General features: G+C 40.2%; 1 protein-coding gene across 1 annotated transcript in view; it reads right to left on the bottom strand.

The window, feature by feature from the left end:
- LOC136244740 (girdin-like) overlaps nucleotides 1-21,423 on the bottom strand; it is a 28,401-nt gene that overhangs the window by 5,609 nt on the left and 1,369 nt on the right. The window contains exons 2-5 of the mRNA XM_066036305.1: nucleotides 16,488-17,343; nucleotides 5,532-5,751; nucleotides 1,671-1,736; nucleotides 1,491-1,594 (exon numbers count right to left, since the gene is read on the bottom strand). Coding sequence (XP_065892377.1) covers nucleotides 1,491-1,594; nucleotides 1,671-1,736; nucleotides 5,532-5,751; nucleotides 16,488-17,343 — 1,246 coding nt within the window. The remainder of the gene's footprint in view (nucleotides 1-1,490; nucleotides 1,595-1,670; nucleotides 1,737-5,531; nucleotides 5,752-16,487; nucleotides 17,344-21,423) is intronic.

The raw sequence follows: 21,423 nt of genomic DNA on the forward strand, positions 1-21,423 counted from the left end.
TCAAATAAGTGGGAGTATGGGGGCATCGACATATTATTTAAATATCAGCTCACTTAAGTATTTATGACATGCACGAATTACACAAAGCTTCTCCCCTGGCCCAAAATCAGTTATTTATCAAGACAGCTATAGCTAAATTGAGACATAGATGAAGATCATGGAGTGCTAAAGCAACTTGATGAATACAACATTAACATTGCCGATAAATAAATTAATATAGCTGCTGTTGCACTGGGCTGATGTGTTTTTTTTTTACAAGTGCCAGTTATTCAAGATTGTCATGAGAGAGAATTAAACAATAGTGGGCCCTAATCTGAGACCGGGAGGGTACACATAGTGTAAATACTTTTAGTGCTATATTGCCATGGTTATCCAAACAGTTAAAGTAAAGAGAGGGCTTGTGTGACAAAGTGCTAGTAAAGAAGAAAGTTGTAGTGGATTCAGACTAACTAGTGGGGTCTGAGGCATACTCCCTGCAGGTTAAACCCAAGCAGCGTCTTTGAATGCCCACGCTAAAGTTAAATTACTTGCAATCTACCCAGTGGCTAATAAAATAAGAGTCAGCTTCAGCACACAAATGAAACCTACACCTAGTTTTCATAAGAAAATAAAATAATAATAGTTCACAGCCATGATTTATATAACATCACCACTCGGTAGAACACAGTATGTATAACAACAGACAAAGAATGGGTATGGCTGCTATACCATGGACGCATGATCAGTTTGGTCATGAGTCCATGGTATAGCAGCTGTGCACTTCATTACTTACTAACCATTGTGCTGTTTACTGACATCTATTTTCTTCAATATCTTTATATCCCAGCAAATTAAACACACTTATGATTTAAAGATTTACACAGTGAATGTGAGAGCCTGCTTTTGGCATTACTGAGTTGGCTCCACTAGCTATCCATTCAACTAGACAGTGAGGGACTACAAATGAGGGGCTTACCCAAACCATTTTAACCCGTTATGGATATGGTTTCAGAGTAAGATTAGGTGAAATAGGCTTGATTGTGTACAACTAATCACACCATGTCAATTTGAAACTAGTTCGTGGTAAGTGTTTTGGAACAAAATATATTCTCATTAAGCTGATACTTATCTTCAAGATCTTCCCTAAAGAGTAGCAGAGTGGTGTATACTTTGTTCAAAATTTGTAAAAGGAATGTATAATAATTTACAAAATGATTTTCAAGTTGGTAGCAAATTGATAGTTTTATCACTCTAATTTATTTTCCTGGGGAAATTGAAACTCAACAAGCTTGAAGTATGGCTGATGTTAGAAGTACTGACTATACATACACTACATATACCTGCTGCATGTTGCCTTATAGTAAAGTGTTAAAACCATCAAGCTATAAATCAAACGAGAACTAGTTAACAATTAGTACTGTGTATTTACACTATCTCGCATGATAGCCCACATCAGTATGGGTGCAAAAATGTATATACTATGTCATGGCTTATTTATTATACTTAAAAACCTCAAGCTGTTTCTCTTTTTCATTCCTTAAAGCTCCAGCAGCTAACTTTATGGTGTCCTCAGACTCTTGTAGTCTTCTTGTCAAATCTGACATCTTTCTCTGAGCTATACAAGAAAAGAGTACGAAGCTAATGAAAAGTACAGCTTATTAACATTTTAGAACATAATTATATGTACGCACATTCTCTTTGTTGCTTCTCCATCTGTTGTTGTAGTTGCAGAACTGTACCCCGAGCTACTGCCAATTCTGTGTATAGTAGTAAATATTTGTAGTGTACACACACTATACTTGATAGGTACAACCATGTAATAATTTCTTCTAAAACATACACATTTAGTAAAATATAAAGCACATGAAGGATTTCAATAGATGTAATATGTTTAAACATTAATTAATAGTTATACCATGGCCACAAGGGATTTGCCTGATTATCTAATAATAAATACTTTAAGTTTAAGGAAGAAAATCCATCCCTCCTGGAGGAAGACTGAGTGTGGCCCCGACTAGACATTGGGTGACCTGCAGTTCAAATCCTGGGATTGGAGGGATTTTTTTCCTTACTTTGGCCCCTTTTCTGTTACACCTTATTCAGTCAGTAAGTTAAGTCACTAAGTCAAGTCACTAGGTCTAAGTCCTTGTAGGTTAGGTAAACCTAAGGCTGCAGCACATGTTGCTGTTAGACCTTCAGTGCTGGTCACTGTAAAGCACTAATAATAATAATAATAATAATAATATGCCCAGGCCCGAGGGTCGCAGGCCCAAGCACTCTGGTATGCTCACCTAATAGGTGAAGGAAGACAAACCTACATTCACCACATTACTTTTATACAGAGGTTTGCAAACATCGATTGTGGGTTTAAATTGTGTGCACACAAAAAAGAAATGATTGTGGATTTCACTGGTTGTAGTGATACTATTTAAACCAAACAACCACTTTGTGGATGAATAAAGTAACCTAAGGTGCTAAAATAAACACTTAGACATATAGGTTGGGAATGTTTGAGGCATCTTTTCATGAAGATGAAATGTACTATATAAATAATCAAAGGGCACTGATGCTTTGTAGCTGCCTCAGCATCAAAGGCAGTTGTGGTCAGGGCTATATCATGATATCGCCCTGTGGTCAGGGCAATATGTGATATATAATCTTGTAGTTTCCTTTGATCTGAGGTGTCAAAGTGGTATATTAAACAAAATCACCTTATATGTATACTATATTTTACTCTTGCTGTGATATAACTATAATATACCACTTTGACACTTCAGATCAAAGGAAACCATGGCAATCACAGGGCGACAGTTGTCTTTGATGCTGAGGCAGTTACAAAGCATCAGTCCCTTTGAGTATTTATATAGACCTGCTTAAAGTTTTGCATTGTGGGTTTGAATCAGAGCTGCTTAAAGTTTTGCATTGTGGATTTGAGTTAAACATGTTGGTTTAGTTAGAAGTATTGTTGGGAAGCAAAAACAATTGATTGAAGCAGTTATCTTTTACTTTCATATGCAATAAGCACCTCTAAAAATAATTATCGTTTTGTCTTTTAAAGCTATTACAGCAACTGTTAAAGGCTTCAGCTGCATTTCTAATGGTCTAAATATTGATGATTTTACAGTAAAACATCACTAGAGAGTCCACCATTATAAGAGTGGAACCTTTGCTTCTAGAAGTCTGGATCTCGAGGTGGATCTGCCCTTCAAAGACATTATTAGCTAGCTACCTCACAAAAAAGCTAAACTGGTAATTAAGACCATATAACCGACTACCCAGCATTAATAAATGCTAGAGACAACTCCTTGGGTACTATACACCCATTCACCCTCACTTTACACACATGTATTCACACTTTGTTAAATCACGTGTTTGGGTTGTGGTGCACGCTGCAACTATTAAGTGCCTCAACTATTAATTATCCTTCAAGAAGAACAAAGAAGCGAATGAATGAGGAAAGCAAACAGTATGGTGCAGTGGACAGAACGTAATCGCTACCTAGCGCTACCGGGTCTTACAGCAGGTAGGCAGGCAGACGAAATGTAGGTGAATTTCAAAATTTTTAAAACTCACTGTACATTGAAACATAGACTTCAAGTTTCACTTCGTTTACCCTAAGTACAGCATCATTATAACAGTACTAATGCATTCCAGGTGGTTTTTTTGGATAAAACTTATTGCAAGGCCACTTTTTAAGGTGCGAAAATCCACAAAACCATATGATTTCTTACCAACCCCTACTATACAGTACTATCGTACTGTATGATATAAATATTTTGTCTACATGTCCCTTTTCACCCAAATATTTTATCCAACACATAATTGCTATGTGTGAGAACGTTTTTATATACACACCCCCTTTCCATACATGTGCAACAACAATCTCTTTCAATCAATGAAAACATGATACCTTACATATTAGATTACTTAATAATTCCCTTTTATATGAATATTTGGGTGACATGTCAAGTAATTTTCCTAAAGTTAGGGACCATCTGTTGTATTAACCTTGCAATGAACTGTTTATGAGAAAGTTGCATAGTCTACAACGTAGGGGCCATAGTTACCAACATACTTTTTATTGACATTTCACCAACAGCTATCAGTATACTATCTGCATGAGTCAGAGGTGAAAGGTGAAGCCGAGGAGAGTGTCAATAACTAAAATGTACAGTGGGCACTTTGATGTATATGGATTCATATTCAAATTGCATAAACACTCATGCTGACACTGTATTTTGATTGCCAACATTGTACATCACCTTACTAGACAATACAGTAGTTATTGCAACTGCCACATTGTCCCAGTAAACTCTTTGAAGCATGGATATAAGAGGACAAGTCTAAGGAAAAATTAGGAATTTTAAGTTAGATTAGGGATCATAGAAAAAAATAAGGAAACAAGGGTCGCCTACACGTGCAGATATACTATATAATTCTTGATTCAGTCTATACCATGACTGAATTAGGAATTAAATGTCCAATAGCATATTTGCAGGTGTAGGCGACCTCCCTTGTTTCCCTATTTTTTTACTATGATCCCTAATTTAACTTAAAATTCATAATTATACTTGTTTGTTTACTTTTTTGTAACATTATTATAACAGGTGAACCCATGAATATCGCATCAAAAGTGGCGCCAGAGTAATGTTTTTGTCTGAATGTGCACCCCAGCTATCAAATACTGACTTGAAAGTGAAGTGGCCATTACGCTTCACTTTCAGCTGTGTTCAGCCCGTTGTACAGCACTACAAAGAACAGTAGGAGAAGTGCCTCTGAAAGGCAGGCAGGCAGGCAGGCAGGCAGGCAGGCAGGCAGGCAGGCAGGCAGGCAGGCAGGCAGGCAGGCAGGCAGGCAGGCAGGCAGGCAGGCAGGCAGGCAGGCAGGCAGGCAGGCAGGCAGGCAGGCAGGCAGGCAGGCAGGCAGGCAGGCAGGCAGGCAGGCAGGCAGGCAGGCAGGCAGGCAGGCAGGCAGGCAGGCAGGCAGGCAGGCAGGCAGGCAGGCAGGCAGGCAGGCAGGCAGGCAGGCAGGCAGGCAGGCAGGCAGGCAGGCAGGCAGGCAGGCAGGCAGGCAGGCAGGCAGGCAGGCAGGCAGGCAGGCAGGCAGGCAGGCAGGCAGGCAGGCAGGCAGGCAGGCAGGCAGTTAGCAGAAAATCCCATTAAAGTTTTAAAAAAATTGTAACAATCTATTGGAAGCATTTAGGATCGTACTGAAGGCGCTTTTGGGTGTGGTTATATCTAACCGATACTGCTAAGGCACCAGGGTGGTATTATGAAGCCAGTTTTTGGGTGATATTTTTGGCCAAGAAAACCTACACCTCCTAATATACAGTACTACCATACGGTACGCAGACATGTTTACAACATGAAAACATGCTTGTTCCAGTACAAGTGAACACATGTTCACCTCTTTGATATTACTATATTTGGCGGGGCTCAGGTGAACGGCTCAGGTGAATGTGTACTGACTATAATAGTATTATATGCCCATGTCATTACTTAGGTCATACTGGTACCATAGATTGACTATATGCACAATAAAGATATAATTACCTTGCTTTGCAACTACATTAGCTTTTCTGAGGTTTTTTAACTGAAGTGAATTTGCAACTTGTTCTTCTCTTGTTGGATTGTAAATTGTGTCCTTATCAATCACATGAACTGTTCTCCTGTTCCTTACAGTTGATCCTTTACTATGATCCAGAACATTACACTGCTTCAGTAACTCTAGCTTGGCAGCAGTGATTGAATCTTGTTGCAACCTGAGCTCATTCTAATGTACATAAACATAGCTGTATGTTACACAACATAGCAGTAGCTTTGGATTTGAGCATACTGCTGTAATGACATGATTTATTTATTTATTTCATTTGTTTATTAAGGCTTTACAGCATGTAAGAACATAAACTATGAACTATTCTATAGCACTACACATGCACTAATACACTCACAATTGTAACACTAGGACACAGTATACATGTATGATTGTATCTTGATTATTGCACACTATCACGTGAGAGATAACTGAGTATCTCATGGCAGATCCATTCCCTACATGGCGTTGCAAGCAGTTACATTCTAGCATGGCTAATTGAACCAGTACAACAAGGGGAACAGTCACCGCCTGTCTTTTAACCTCTGGAGTTAATCCCTGGTGCCGGCGAGAGGCACCCATGAAGGTGACATCATAGCAGCCTTAGTGTTCATTCTCTTTCCGTTACTCCCCTCTAGCGGCAGCGAAGATGCCCTACGTGTTCCGGCTAAGTGACCTACCCAAGCTGGACCTCCAAGTAGACCGTGGCACAGACTTCGAGGCGTGGAAAGCCCAGTGGACGTCCTGTCAGGTCTCAGTGGTGAGTCAGCTGCTACCCAGGTACAAGCATTAACTCTATGTTTTTCACGTGAAACACTCACAGTAGTTAATAACCCCGGTCTTAGTGAGGAAGACAGGAATAATGCTGAAGCAGTTATTGCAGCAATCAAACACCATGTTGATGGGCATATTAATGAGTCTATGGAGCGTCGTCAGCTCCGGCGCAGAGTGCAGCAACCGGGCGAGAGCTTTGATGACTATCTAGTGTCACTGAGAGAGCTTGTTAAAACTTGCAACTTCTGTTCCACTGCATGCTCCCAAAAGAGTATCCGTGACCAGATCATCGAAGGGCTTGTGGATGGTGACACTATTGAACAACTGCTGAGGCAACAAAACCTAACCCTTGACACAACCATTACAATGTGTCGTGCACAAGAAGCAGCGAAAACCCAACGTAAAGACATAACTGACCACTCTGTCCTAGCCATCAGGCAATCTGCAAAACCACAAGTACGGCAGGTTCCACCGCACACTAGCCAGATGATTCCAAAACATTGCCCAGGATGTGGGTTACAAGCACATCAAGGGGGTAGAGCACAGTGCCCAGCTTTCAAGCAGACATGCCGTTATTGCCTCAAAGTTGGCCATTTTGCTAGGGTTTGCCATGGTCGTCAACAGCACAAGAAACCACCAGTTGCTAGAGCCATCGCAACTGCAGAAGACCCAGACCAGGAGTTTAATGAGATATCACCAGGGCTATCCACCATCAGCCTAAAGCAAGTGGCCACAATAGACCCGGCACCAACCGTGACAGTGCACCTGCATACACACCATGGGTCCTATTGCACCCAAGTACTTCCGGATTCAGGGGCAGACATATCTGCTGCTGGTGAGCATGTTCTGCCACGACTCAATGAATACAGGGACAACCTTTTACCATCAGAATTCACACCACGCGCAGCTAATGGACAGAGGATGCATGCTATTGGGAAGTTGAGTGTTCGCTTTCAGCTAGCTGGTAATGAACATGAAGAAGATGTATACATCTTCCCACACTTGAGTGGATTCATAGTTTCTTGGAGGGCAGCCAAGGCCTTGAAAATCCTGCCACCACATTATCCCCTACCACCCCCCAAAGCTGCCCCTGTGGAACCCAGTGTCAGATCCACAACAGCCACCCACACCCTGCCAAATATGGATGACTTGAAGCAAGAATACCCCACAGTATTTGATGACAGGATTAGGACAATGGAAGGAGAAGAATTCCATATATCTCTGACTGCAGATGCCAAGCCTTTCTGTGTCAACACTCCTCGGTTAGTTCCATTCGCCTACTGTGACAAACTTCAGGCAGAGTTAGACTTACTACAAACACAAAGCATTATTACACCAGTTACGGAGGCCACAGAGTGGTGTGCTCCCATAGTGGTTACTCCCAAGAAGAATTCTGATAAGATTCGTATGTGTGTAGATCTCTCCCACCTTAATCGTTTTGTGGTCCAAGAGAGGTATCAGTCTCTAACACCAGCTCAAGCTGTAGCTGATATCGCAGCTAGTGATGCAAAATATTTTACTGTCATTGATGCCCTAAAGGGATACCACCAATGCCCCCTAGGCCAACACAGCCAGCCGCTGACAACATTCGTCACACCATTTGGGAGATTCAAATACCTTCGTGCCCCCTACGGAATCTCCTCAATATCAGAGCACTATAACTGCTGGATGACTGAAGCTTTCAAGGGATTGTCAGGCTTTAGACGCGTGGTGGATGACTTTGTCATTTATGATGGCAACATCACAGATCACATTGCACATGTGAAACAGTTTCTTCAGCGCTGTGCGGATCAACACATCGCGCTCAATGCTGAGAAATGTAGATCCTTCCAAACCAAGACAACTTTTGCTGGTTTCTTGCTCTCCGACCAAGGCTACCAGATAGACCCATCCATCACAGAAGCCATCTCAAAGTACCCTGTACCAACCAACCGAACAGAACTTCGCTCCTTCATCGGACTAATGAACCAGTTGTCCTCCAGCACGAGCGCAGTTGCAACCCTCTTGACACCATTCAGACCTCTGTTAAGCAGCAAGAATGAATTCATATGGTCACCTTGTCACGATACAGCCTTCATACATGCTAAGAAGTCCCTCACCACTCAGCCCACCTTGGCTTTCTTAGACCTTACCAAACCCACTAGGCTCAGCACCGACACCAGTCGACAAGGGCTATGTCCTTCAGCAACGACATGGAGACACGTGGTCCTTAGTCCAAGCAGGATCCCGATTTCTTTCAGACGCTGAGTCTCGGTATGCTATAATTGAGCTAGAGTTACTCGCAGTTGCTTGGGCAGCCACAAAGTATAAGATATTTCTAGCAGGCCTTCAGCACTTCTCTGTGGTAACTGACCACAATCCATTGATCCCCATCCTTAACAATCGGAGATTAGATGAAATCAAAAATCCCAGGCTTCAACGACTCAAGTCTCGCCTAATGGCATACAACTTTACCGCTCAGTGGATCAAGGGAAAATGCAATAACGCACCTGATGCCCTGTCACGCAACCCAGTTTCGGATCCTCAAAGGGATGACTCCCTTTGTGAATATGACTGCCAACACCACCCAGAGCCCTCAATTACAGAGATCAGAATCCTTCAATGTGATAAACACGACAGCAATCGGCTGCATAACCTACGTGAAGAAGCCACCAAGGATCCAGAGTACCAACAGTTGCACCACACAATAACCCGGGGCTTCCTTGACCATCGCAATCAGCTGCCAGAGACTTGTAGACGCTAATGGAACATTAGAGAGCATCTAACCATAGATGATGGGTTCATTGTTTACGGATGTCGCTTGTTGATACCAGCATCTATGCGACAAAAGGTGCTAGCCAACCTCCACGAGTCACACCAGGGAGCTGTGCGAACAAAAGAAAGAGCCAGATTATCACTGTATTGGCCGGGAATCGACAACGATATTGACAATGCAATCTTGTCGTGTAAGAAATGTCAGGATCACCTCCCATCCAACTGCAAAGAGCCCATCATGTCTAAACCAAAACCATCCCGACCATTTCAAGAGATTGCTGTAGACTTCGGCAGCTATGGTGGACAGCAATTCCTCATCATGGTTGACTGCCTCACAGACTGGCCAGACATTATCCCCATACGAAACAACACCTCCACACAGCACTTGGTACAATCATTGACCCAGTCATTCTGCCGCACCGCAGTTCCAGACATAGTGTGGTCAGATGGTGGGCCACAATTCACTTCTAAGTGTTTTAATGATTTTGCCAGTCAGTGGGGATTTGAGCACAAGACATCGTCACCACATTACCCTCAGAGTAATGGTAAGATTGAGGCCACTGTAAAGTCTATGAAAAAGATCATTGCATCGTCCTGGGGTAACAGATCAGTGAAACTAAATGTTATGTGTCGGGCACTGCTGCAATACCGAAACACACCATCACGCAAAGATGGACAGTCTCCTGCACAGAAGCTGTACGGTAGACCTATACAGGATACACTACCAGCACACCGACGCTCATTTTCACTGGAGTGGCAACACAGCACCCTTGAAACTGAACAGTTAGCAGAACATACTTTAGCACAGGCAGAGTTATATTACAACAGCCATGCCCAAGAACTCCAAGATATTCAACTGGGATCCACTGTGGCTCTACAGAACCCTCGGACAAAGCTCTGGGACATATATGGCACAGTGGTCAATGTTAGTCCCCACCGCAGATATTCAGTGAAGACTCAGAGTGGACGAGTCCTGGTACGTAATAGAAGATTTTTACGACATCGTACACCAGCCTCACTGTGCACATCTGGTAGAAATAACCCACATCCAGATACTCCACCCCGTCCAGAAGAGATAACAAGATATCCGAATGACAACCAAGACCTCCAAACTCTACCACCACTGTCACAAGATCCTCAGACGCCAACACAGCACCCACAGACCCCACCACAAGAACTTCGTAGATCAGAGCGTACCTGTAGACCACCACAACGCCTGATAGAGGATCCCCAATGGCCATGATATCAGCATGGTTATCCTGTGGACTAAACCATGCTTGGTGGGGGGATGTAAGAACATAAACTATGAACTATTCTATAGCACTACACATGCACTATTACACTCACAATTGTAACATTAGGACACAGTATATATGTATGATTGTATCTTGATTATTGCACACTATCACGTGAGAGATAACTGAGTACCTCGTGGCAGATCCGTTCCCTACACAGCAGAAGTGTTGAAGGTCTGTAGGACACCTGGTCCTACAGCCTGTTTAAAGTTGTTATGTAAAGTATGTTTGAAAAGGTGGAGAAAGGAGAAGAAATCCATGACTAGACCTAGGAACCCTCGAACCTGCAGTGCTCGAACGCTTACAGGAATCTGTCTGTATGTACAAACACATATACCAAGGTGTCAACATGCTTTTATAACAGCTAGCCACTATAGCTGATATCACATTTTGTAGTTCCTGTCAAGGTAACCTAATGTGTTATGTCACAAAATACAATATTAACAGTTCCTTTGAGAAACAAACAATTGCAACACATGTCGAACTGTATAGCAGGTTACTTTGTATTGAGGGAAAAGCTTTAATGATTTGAGGGTGAAAATATATCAACAAATGAAATATCAATTTACGAAAATTAATTGTAAAACTTTCCCATTTCCTGGTTATTGTCCACAATAGACATGGAGCTAAATATGTGATTTAACTAATTAATTGATTTGTTTATGTGGCACACCAGTGGCAGATCCATAAACAGAGGGGCATAGGAAGGACATGTAGATTAACCCTTAATCTCCCAGCATCCATTTTCCATCCATTTTTTGGATCTAATTGCAACATTTTTTGTAGATGGATGCCAGGAAAGCGCTTTGTCGAAACCACCAGTTTGGTAACTTCTTAGCAAAGCTAGAAATATAAATTTCCATATAAGGATCTTGTTTATTAATGGTGCATGAAAGAATAGGAATATAAATGGCACTGAATGTATGTCATCTTGTTTCCAGCAATTCTTCACTGTTAAAAATCTACACCATTTAGGCATTTAACTGAAGTTTTTAAAAGTAATTGCAATAGCTTTAAAAACAAAATGATACCTATTTTTAGAGGCTCAGGGAAGATGCTGAAATCAGTGAAGAGGGTATTTTGCCACTATAAGTGCTTGCAATAATGAGGTCTTTGACTGATAAACTGATTTTGGTCTACTGAATTTGCAAAGAACTTGGCAGCAGCTCATCAAGTAATGTTAAGGTTCTTCAAACAGGGGATTCCATGGAACCCAATGGACCCTCCTGGATCCACCCTTGTATCGCATTCTTATAAACCTCTCTCATAAACAAATAATATTATAATGTTTATGATATGGCTTCTACACAAATATGCTGGCAATGGCACACCTACATGATAAGTATTAAAGGTTTCAAGCATAGCATACTGTTTCACAATCAATGATTTCACATGGTATACGTAGCTATATTGAATAAACAGGATGGCATTCCCTTTACATAATCAATTTCCCCTGCATCCTTAAACCTTGATTGACATGTTTTACTAAAAGATAAACACAATGTATCATAAGATGTTGAGTTTGCTGATTTCACTATACCACAATATCACATGACAGGTATTCACTACTTTTGAAACACAATTAACTTCACAATTAACCTCACAATATTAGCAATAATAACAATAAAACCACAGCTATGGGGTCTGACTACATTGTCATGGACAGCAGAACTGATGAATTGGATCAAGAATTAAAATATACAGAATTTCTTGCTATTATTGCCACACGGTGAGACCTGGCCTGTACTGCTCAAATACAATTAACTAGAGTTCCTATGGATACATACTAGACATATAAAAAATTAAAAATTTAAAATAAGAAATAGGGATCGCTGAAAAAAGCCACAAAACAAGAAGGGATCGCTGGGGTGGTAATGTAAACCACAAATCCCTATTTTGACCTTTTATACTCAAATGGAGCATTTATAGAGAGTCAAAATAGGGATTTGTGGTTTACATTACCACCCCAGTGATCCCTTCTTGTTTTGTGGCTTTTTTCAGCGATCCCTATTTCTTATTTTAAATTTTTAAGATGTCTAGTTTGTGTACTTTTTTCCAAATCCATTTATGGATTACAAGTTAATTGGCACATTAGTGTAGTAAGCTAACAGAGACTCCTTGGTTTAAAAGGCTAACTCATTAGATATGTTAATGCAATATTAATTTTGTAATCTATGATAAAGACTGTATTTTCATCCTGATTCATTTGTACACACAAAATATAAGGCAGGATACATTAATTCCTAGTCTATACTCAGTGTTTGAGCCATCATCGTCACACTTTGTGCCATCGCTGAAAACACACTGCTATATGAGCTACATGTACCTACCTGTCAGAAGAATTACTGATTGTGCACCTATCATACAGGAGACAGTGTTGATGGCAGCACAGGAGACTTGAAGAAGAACAAGATGTCTTAGGTGTTTATTCTAACAGAAGGACAAGAATGAAACTCTATGATACAAGTTATAAGAATGGTAACTGTTAGTGTTATAATTCCAGTATAGAGTCCAATTTTTTTTCATAAATTTTCACGTGATATAACGATGCATACATCAAGCACGTACATTATAGGTGTAGAGTTGTCTAGCAGAATAGGTAGTGAAGAGATAGCTATATATTGTAGCTGTAGTGCTATTATTGTAGCGATGACGCTTTACAACACCTTTGTATAAATGCACGTATGAACAGGGCTGAATACAGCAGCAACATTGTGAGTTGGTATTAATCAAGCTAAATGAGAGATGGCTAGGCTTGGCCGAAAAGTCTTCCTATGCTGGTGTCTGCATGTACAAATCACAATGTCACACTACCAGTGGCCAGTGGTGTAGCCAGTCTTACATGATTACCAGGGATTTGGCAGTCATTACCCATACATGCAAGAGTACTTTAAACTGGCATATTGAGTTCCAATTGCCAGGACTTAGACTGGGCTCTAGCCCTGGAAAGCCTAGGTGTAGCCTGCTAGCAACAGTGTCACAAAGTGGAACACCATAGGTATAGTCAGCAAAGTCTGGTTAGCATGCATGTGGTCATGGCTAAATGTTTGCAACTGTCAATGTCACTAGCTGTTCGGAGAGTGTGCTAGAATATGTACACAGTAGCTAGTTACAGGGACATAAGCACGGTAGCACACAATCCTCCCATATAAGACTGTCAGGCTTCACACTCTGTAAGTTGTTTATGACATGGATACCATATGGGAGGGTTGTTGATGATATGTGGTTAGACCACAAAATATTTTTAAATGGTAGGGATGTAATAAACACCCCACCCAACCTTTTTTGCGTGTGAAAAGCAGCCATGATATCAGCACTACCATTTATCTTCCATCTAAACAAAGCACTCACTGTGATGGCTAGGAAGAAGAATAAACTGGATGCCTTGCATGCGCGCTTGAACGACTTCTCGTAGCGAAGACGGGCAGCTCACTAGAGACCCTATTATGGCGATCTTGTAAGATAAAAGAGTGCTGCACAACTTCAATCTGCCATCTATTAACGTTATAAAGACTATAGTCGACAAGGCCGGAGGAGACGGTCCGGTTGGTCAGGCCTGAGCCGGACCAATAATCTGGAGTTGAACCAACTAACTGACCAGCTCGAACTACATTACTCTCATGCAATCTTTGGACGATCACATCTACATGCACCTACGTACATTTTACAGATGTAATTGAAAAGCATGCCACGAGTAGTTACCTAGTTTCTCAGCCTAACTAAAGCACAGAACTACACGTATAGTACCTCCAATAACCTTACAGTACAGCATAGCATTCGTATCGTTTTGCACAGAAATGATTGTGGGTTCTACGTACAGTATCACGTGTGCTGACAGTTGGCATTTATCACGTGTAAGGCAGGTGCCTTCTTTGATTCTAAACCAGCACACTTATATCACAATTCAATATTCATAAAATAATCATTAGCATTCCTTGGCTTGTCAGTCTCTTGGCTTCTTTTACTGGGCGAAGGGCTGGCAGTGACAAACCAGATGACTCATTCCGTGGCAAGAAGCTGTACACCCATACATTACATGGTGGCCATCTGGATGAGATGTTGAGTAGAAATCACTCCTCTTCAACTACCCACTCGTCCTGTCGAGATACTGAGCAAACTCAATCTCACCCACATTGCGCCATTTTCGAATACTGATTGGTCTCGTGACTGTCCACCAGTATATTTAATTTACTATACGTGATGATCCGTTCACTTCATACAAACCAGTATAGTAGTATACTGTATTATTGTAGCTGTGTAGCTTTTTATTGTAGCTGTGTGAATTCACTGTATAATTATATCCTAGCTAAAGGGAGCCATGCTGCTGTGAAATTTTGGGGGAAAGTTGCAAGTTGCCAGCTAGTTTTACTTTAAAATTTAGCATCAATTTTAAATTTTAAGGCATTTTCAAGCCTTTAAATTGCAAAAATTCTGCAGCTCCTGGGGGTTGCACCCCCAGACCCCCCTTGAACTTCTAATTGCTAGCTATAACTAAATGAACCATACAGCAAGTTTCATGCTGTGTCCCCTGTATGTCAGGTCTACAATTATAGAAAGTCTGAAGAACAACAGATAGGCTTGAGCATATTTATATAGCTAGCTAGCAGTGAAATATCACTAAAATTGCATATCTGAGTGTCTAATTTTCAAAATTTCCTGTGGAAGCATGCCCCCAGACCCCCTTAGGATGCTCATACTTCGCACACTGCGCAACAGCTCCTCTCTCATTGGCATGTATATAGTAGCAATTTCAACATTATAGTCAATGGCCTGACCAACTCAATTTTCCCTCCTCCGGCCCTGGTCGAACAATAAGCATCCCTGAGCCGGCTCGCCCTGAGCACACAAGATCCCATAATTTTGTTCTTCTACGGCTTCTTCCGTATACGGAACAGCAGGCAATGGCTAAGAAGAACTTAGAAATTTATCGAGGTGGAGGCCGGTTAGCGATCTGTGGAGTACGGGTTAATTAATGGGTCATGGACACGTGGAAGGACTCAGTGAGTAAGGCTGTGTAGTTTTTATCGCGAAAAATGGAAGCCTTGGGCTGTACACGAGTGAAACAAAATAATAATAATATGAATAATATGAACAATTCGCGTAAAATTCGCAATTTTTGAATGTTTCTAAATTTCGTCTAAACCATTTTTACTGCTATATCACCATTTGTCTGAGTTCAGTGTTTGATAATAAGCCATCTGAATGTTGTTTTGTGCTCGAGTCTGCTTTCTAAGGCTGGTTTTAGGTGACTGCTCTATTAGGATTATCAAAAATTCCACTGCGATCCCTATTATGAACCCACTATCGTGGTTCATGATACATGAAATTGACAAGGGAAAAATGTCCTGACTGCCTGGAAGACTCCTGTAAGTGTTTGAGTGTTAATCAAATGGCTGCAGGTTCAAGGCTGCCCAGGCCCAGTCATGGATCAAGGTCTTTCTCCTTTCCAAACAAACTTTATGTAACAACTTTAAACAGCAGACCTTCAGCACTTGCGCTGTAAAAGCCTAAATAAATAAAAATGTTGTCTTGCATGACTCAACAATTGCATCCATTTTGCTCATGAGTATTTATCCCAAACGAAACGGGATGAATACTTACAAGTGAAATGGGTGCCACGCTCTTTTAATTAGTGAGTTTCTATTACTCGCACTTGTACAAGATGACATTGCATTTGAGAGGTACCATATCCCTCATACATTTAGTAGTACTTATCATTATATGCACAACCTCCTGGTACAATAAGGATGTACATGTAATAGGCATGAGGGCTTTGCCTGATATGTATGCCTGACAGTCTGAGGGCTGAGGGCATACATATCAGGCAAAAGCCCTATTCCCAGCTAATATGTAACACTTCTGATCCATTGTCGGGTAATGAATCACCCAAGCCAATACAAGTACAACCACTGAAATTCTAGAGATATCAATATTATACAGTTTCAGTTATTCAAAATTAATTTTTAATCAGTGTTATTATTTATGGCATAATTACAGAGTTTACTAAATGCCTAGATGGGTAACCGTGCTTGTAGAGTGGTTACTTTGTGTTAACTTAAGTCATTAATAATATCCTAATATCTTGCCACTTACTTTTTCAGATGTCATTTGTGCCTTAGAGATCTCAAACACATGATGAAGTTCTTGTTGCTCCTTTAGTAATGACTCCTTCCCTTTCTGTAGCAACTTCTTTTGTTTTTTCAAGTCATGGACTTCCTCCTGTACTTTCCAGCACTGGTCTGATAATCCTTGAATTGTCATTATGAGATAGCTGATTATAAGCTTAAGAGTTTCCCCAATAGTCGAGTACTCCATATCTTGGTCATCAGACTTTTGTCCTAGTACTTGTTCTAGTTCTTGAAGGGATGTAGACAATGACTCATGTAGAGATGAGATTGGTGTATGGTCAATATTAATTTGACTTAAATCATTCTCTGCTGATGTCAAACTCTCTAACAAGTTCTGTAATTCTCTAAGCAATTGTTGCAGATATGAAGAAGGCTTAGTCTGCTGTGGAACAGTCTCCATGGTGGATTGGTAGTACTTAGGGAATGGGTTTTGTACTGGCTTTCTAGTGGGATAGTCAGGTCTTATGTTTGATAATTTTGACTCTATTCTTAAGATATCGACTTGTTTAGCTTTCCCTTGTTGAGTTGCAGCTTCACTATGGTGTACACGTCTAGATGTTTTAACACTGGGAGTTCTTAAGATACTCCTTGGTGGAGAATGGTGACCTGAAGAGTATAGTACTCGGTGTGCTGGCCCTAATGGTTGAGGTGTTTCGTTGATGACCACACGACGGGATGAGTTACCAGAGGTGATGCCACTTCTCCAGGATAACCCCAAATAGTCTTGAGTTAGATTGAGTTCATCGCATTCTGAACTGATGTCGCTATCTGTTTCTAACAAGCCATTTTCTGGGATTGGCTTTGATGAAACACTATGTCGACTACACAAGACAGCATATTTACACAATGTTAACCCATTTAATACTTAAAAATAGGACATCCTTTGCTGTATTTCAATTTAGTACACAAGAATAATTATTTATATGTATCAGAAAGAATTCATAATAACTTTTGGTATGAATGGGGACACGTGGTGGTCTTACATGGCCAGATTGTAAGTGCATTGATTACAGATGAGTGCTAGACTTAATTGTGATTACTGAGAAAGGTAGACTAGGAAAGCTGATGCACATCAGGAGAATGCAAGCATGTGCACATGGTGAATCTTGATGTAAAGGTATCATCTGTGCTTTCATGTAGAGAGACCATTGCTTTGTACACTGATCATCTGCACTACTATAGGAGACCTATATGTATGTAGTCTTGTTAGACCAGCTGACTGCATGGTATTGCTTTGTGGCACTAATGAGCTCTAATGGCACTACCATTGTTTGTATGGAAGTATTATCATAACTTATTATGGTACCGCTCAAATACAACGTCGTCTCGCATGAAGGTGAGTGATTAAAAAACTCACTATTTAAAGGGTGTGACACCCATTTTGCGCAATTGCTCACACTTGTGCGAGATGACGTTGCATTTGAGCAGTACCATATGGCAGCAAATGTTAGTCACAGCTGAAAAGGCTTTGCCTGGACAAGACAAAAATTGCAAAAACTATTTCTGAACCTTATCAGGAGTACTTAGGCCATTATTATTTTTTATTTCTTATTTCCCATCACCACACACCCATATCATTTTAGATTATACACATTAGGCATTGAATGACTGAGTGTAAAGGAAATAACACAAGGGTATAAGTAGGGGTTAAGATTCAGGAGCCCCTCCAGTTTTTTTTCAACAAGGAGAAGGCCAACTGTGTATAAAAATGATAGTATCATTAGATAGGCTATTATAGGTTTGTCAAACACTTTCACCATAATGGGTGGATTTAGCATAGAAACCGGGTCACTATTGCTGACTTGGATAACCTGCTGACCTGGAGGTGGCCCAGAATAATTTAAAATGAGGCATGCGCCAAGAACTATACGTATGTTTTGGGTGCTTGACTAACGTGTTAAGTTAAGCTGAAAATTAAACAGGTAAAGCTTCATAATTACTGATTGGTCAATGGGCATTGTTTCACGTAAGTTTGAAAGACACTCTTGTAAGTAGTGTAGCATAGTGTAACTTCAATGCACTATAATTAGCATGGATCCATGTAGGCTTACAAACAGTATTATACATTCCTGATATTAAAGTGGGCATGATTCGTGAAAGAAGTTGGCCTGCTGCAAGACATGTCTTGTACAATAACAATCAATTAGTGGGTGTGGCTCCACGTGACAGGCAGCAATGGACATGCATTTGTGCATGCCTACAGACTGCAATGCTATCAATACATGGGCATGGCTGCATGCATAGCTACAAAGAGTAAATTTAATCCCAATCAGTGGGCGTGGGTCACAAAAGCAGCTAGGTTGTAGCAGGACTAGACTATGATGCATTAATACACTTCCAAAGTGCAATTCTTTCACACTGTGTTCCAACCTGGATAATTTTTAAAGTGGATCAGACCTGTATGACCCAGACAAAATGTAACCCGGTTGATCTGACCCAGTTTCAATGCTGATAAAGTTGTCTAGCAGGGCTGGATACTCACACTACTGAAGTAGTGCTTTACAATTGAATTCATATCATGAAGCCTTTAAGAAATGGTTGATTGGGTGTGAATATTATGGGGATACATCATACCTCACCTTCATTTTGATTTATACTTAATGTACTCACTTGGCTACAATTGAACAACCACTGTACTCGACAAGAAATGATGTAGATAACCTTGCCGCTGTTTTTGAGCATGTGGGAGTGAAAGTTCTTGTATGAGAACATTTTGTAGAAAGAGAATTGGCATAAAGTTGGGATTTTTCCACATTGCTACAATGTCAAGTAGGGATTTCCCTCATAGCTATACCATCATCTCTTGTTTCAGTACTTTCTGGAACCCTACTTACTTTTAAAAAAATGCACTAGTTTGTCAACTTGTTAGTGCATAGGTATAAAATGCATGTGTTACTGTGACTGCTGTATTAGAGTATCTCGATCTCGTTACTCAGTGGGGAGCATAGTACAATACCTTGTTTTCTATGAAACTAGATCATTGAGGGGCATGGCCTCAGCGAGGTGTCTTAAGGGCGTGTTCTTGTTTTTAACAATGTATTTGATATTGACTTGGGTAAGACTATTCCGTAAAGGTGATATTCATAGCGAATGATTTCTCTAAGATGGTTTTTTAAAATGCAGCATTTTAGCGGAGCGCATCACTGTACTACCCGAGGTAATACTGTGCTGTTTGATATCTTGCAAATAAATGGCATGTGCTATGCAACCATGAGATACCTGCTATAATGTTCACAGTTAGACCTTAGGTTTCCACTCAAAATAGTAAGGTGCTTCATTTTGTTGTTTCAGTCTGGAGATTTTCACACAGATTTACCTTTAAGATAAAGTAAATGAGTGCTAATTTGTTATGGGTAGCATTCAATATCAGCATAATTTTAGCACATGTAAATATCAAAAAAGTGGTTATGTGACAAAATCCCTTCATATAGGATTTCCACTGCAAAATAGGACAATGCCTCAGCTCTTTTCACAGATTGACCTTAAGATAAAACAAACAAGTGCTAATATACTATTAAACTGTCTACTGCTTTTAATATCAGTGCTGGTTCAACTGTAAATATCCAAAAAGTGGTCAAGTGGCCAACAATCCCATTACAGCTATACTGGCAGGATGTGCAGTAGCTATATATAGCACTACAAGATGTAGAAGTCTTCATTGAGGTAAAAAATATACTAATTGTGATTTAGATCACCCTAAAGTACAATGTATAAGCTGTCCAATGTAACTATTATGGAATTTTTGTCACATGACCACTTTTTGTATGTTAGATATGTATTATACTAGCATTGGTTGGTACCTGCCCTACGTGCAGGACCATCTCCACATTAAACATTTAATGCCAGGAAGAGGGACCAAGCATTAAACACCAGCACTGCTAATGTAGCTATGTAGGGACATGCATGGTGATGTCACATTTTTTAAAGATCATGAGGTTTCCTTATGTCATTAATGATGCAAAACACTAAAGTTTATTGTTTGTGGTTTTGACAGGAATGCAGTTTAATTATTCAATGCGTCTTCCCTACCAGTGACTTCAGCATGCTGTGTAGAACAAACGAAACCTTTGCTGCTTTACATGACAACTAATGCAACAATAATTAATATATTGGGAACCAAGCATAAATATTAGTGTCCTATATTTGCTGTGTAGCATGCATGTCGATAGTGCTTTAAAGTACACGATCCTTATGCAGTACATAATAATTAATTTTGTTGTGAAATAATGAGCATGCAAGGCTAATTAGTTAAACTGCATGTGAGCTAAGGTAATAGACAAATTTCATAATAACAACAAAAAAAATCAACCGTTGCCCCTAGCAACCTAAAATTTACATTATTTGTAGGTGTCAATGTCTTAAGTCACCTCTCCAAGTTTTAAAAGGATAGCGTATATAAGTCATGAGATATGACATTTTGAAGTTGCAATTTTTCCATACATTGTCAATGAGAGGGGCAACAGTTGCCCCTTGAGTTCTCAGAAATCACACAAATCATGGGATCCAAAGAATGTGATATCTTATGATCTATGTACACTATCCATTTAAAACTTGGAGAGATTATTGTTGACATTCACACCTACAAATTATGTAAATGTAAAATATATACACTTTTGAAATTTTGGTTTTTGCATACGTTGAAATACCTCATTTTTGTGATTGCCCAGAAGGGGCAACTGTAGCCCTCTCACATAGATATGTATGGGAAAACCACAAATTTCAAAATGTCATATCTTATGACATATATATGCTATCCTTTCAAAATTTGGAGAAGTTATGTTAGACATTATCACCTAAAAATCATGGGAAATTCAGGTTTCATGCTAGGGAAAATGGTTATTATTATACGCTTTAAAGCCTTATTATGGAATTTGTCTATTGTATACAGTATACCCTACATT

This window comes from Dysidea avara, chromosome 14, assembly GCF_963678975.1.
Source record: "Dysidea avara chromosome 14, odDysAvar1.4, whole genome shotgun sequence".
In the NCBI taxonomy this organism is placed as follows: Eukaryota; Metazoa; Porifera; class Demospongiae; order Dictyoceratida; family Dysideidae; genus Dysidea; species Dysidea avara.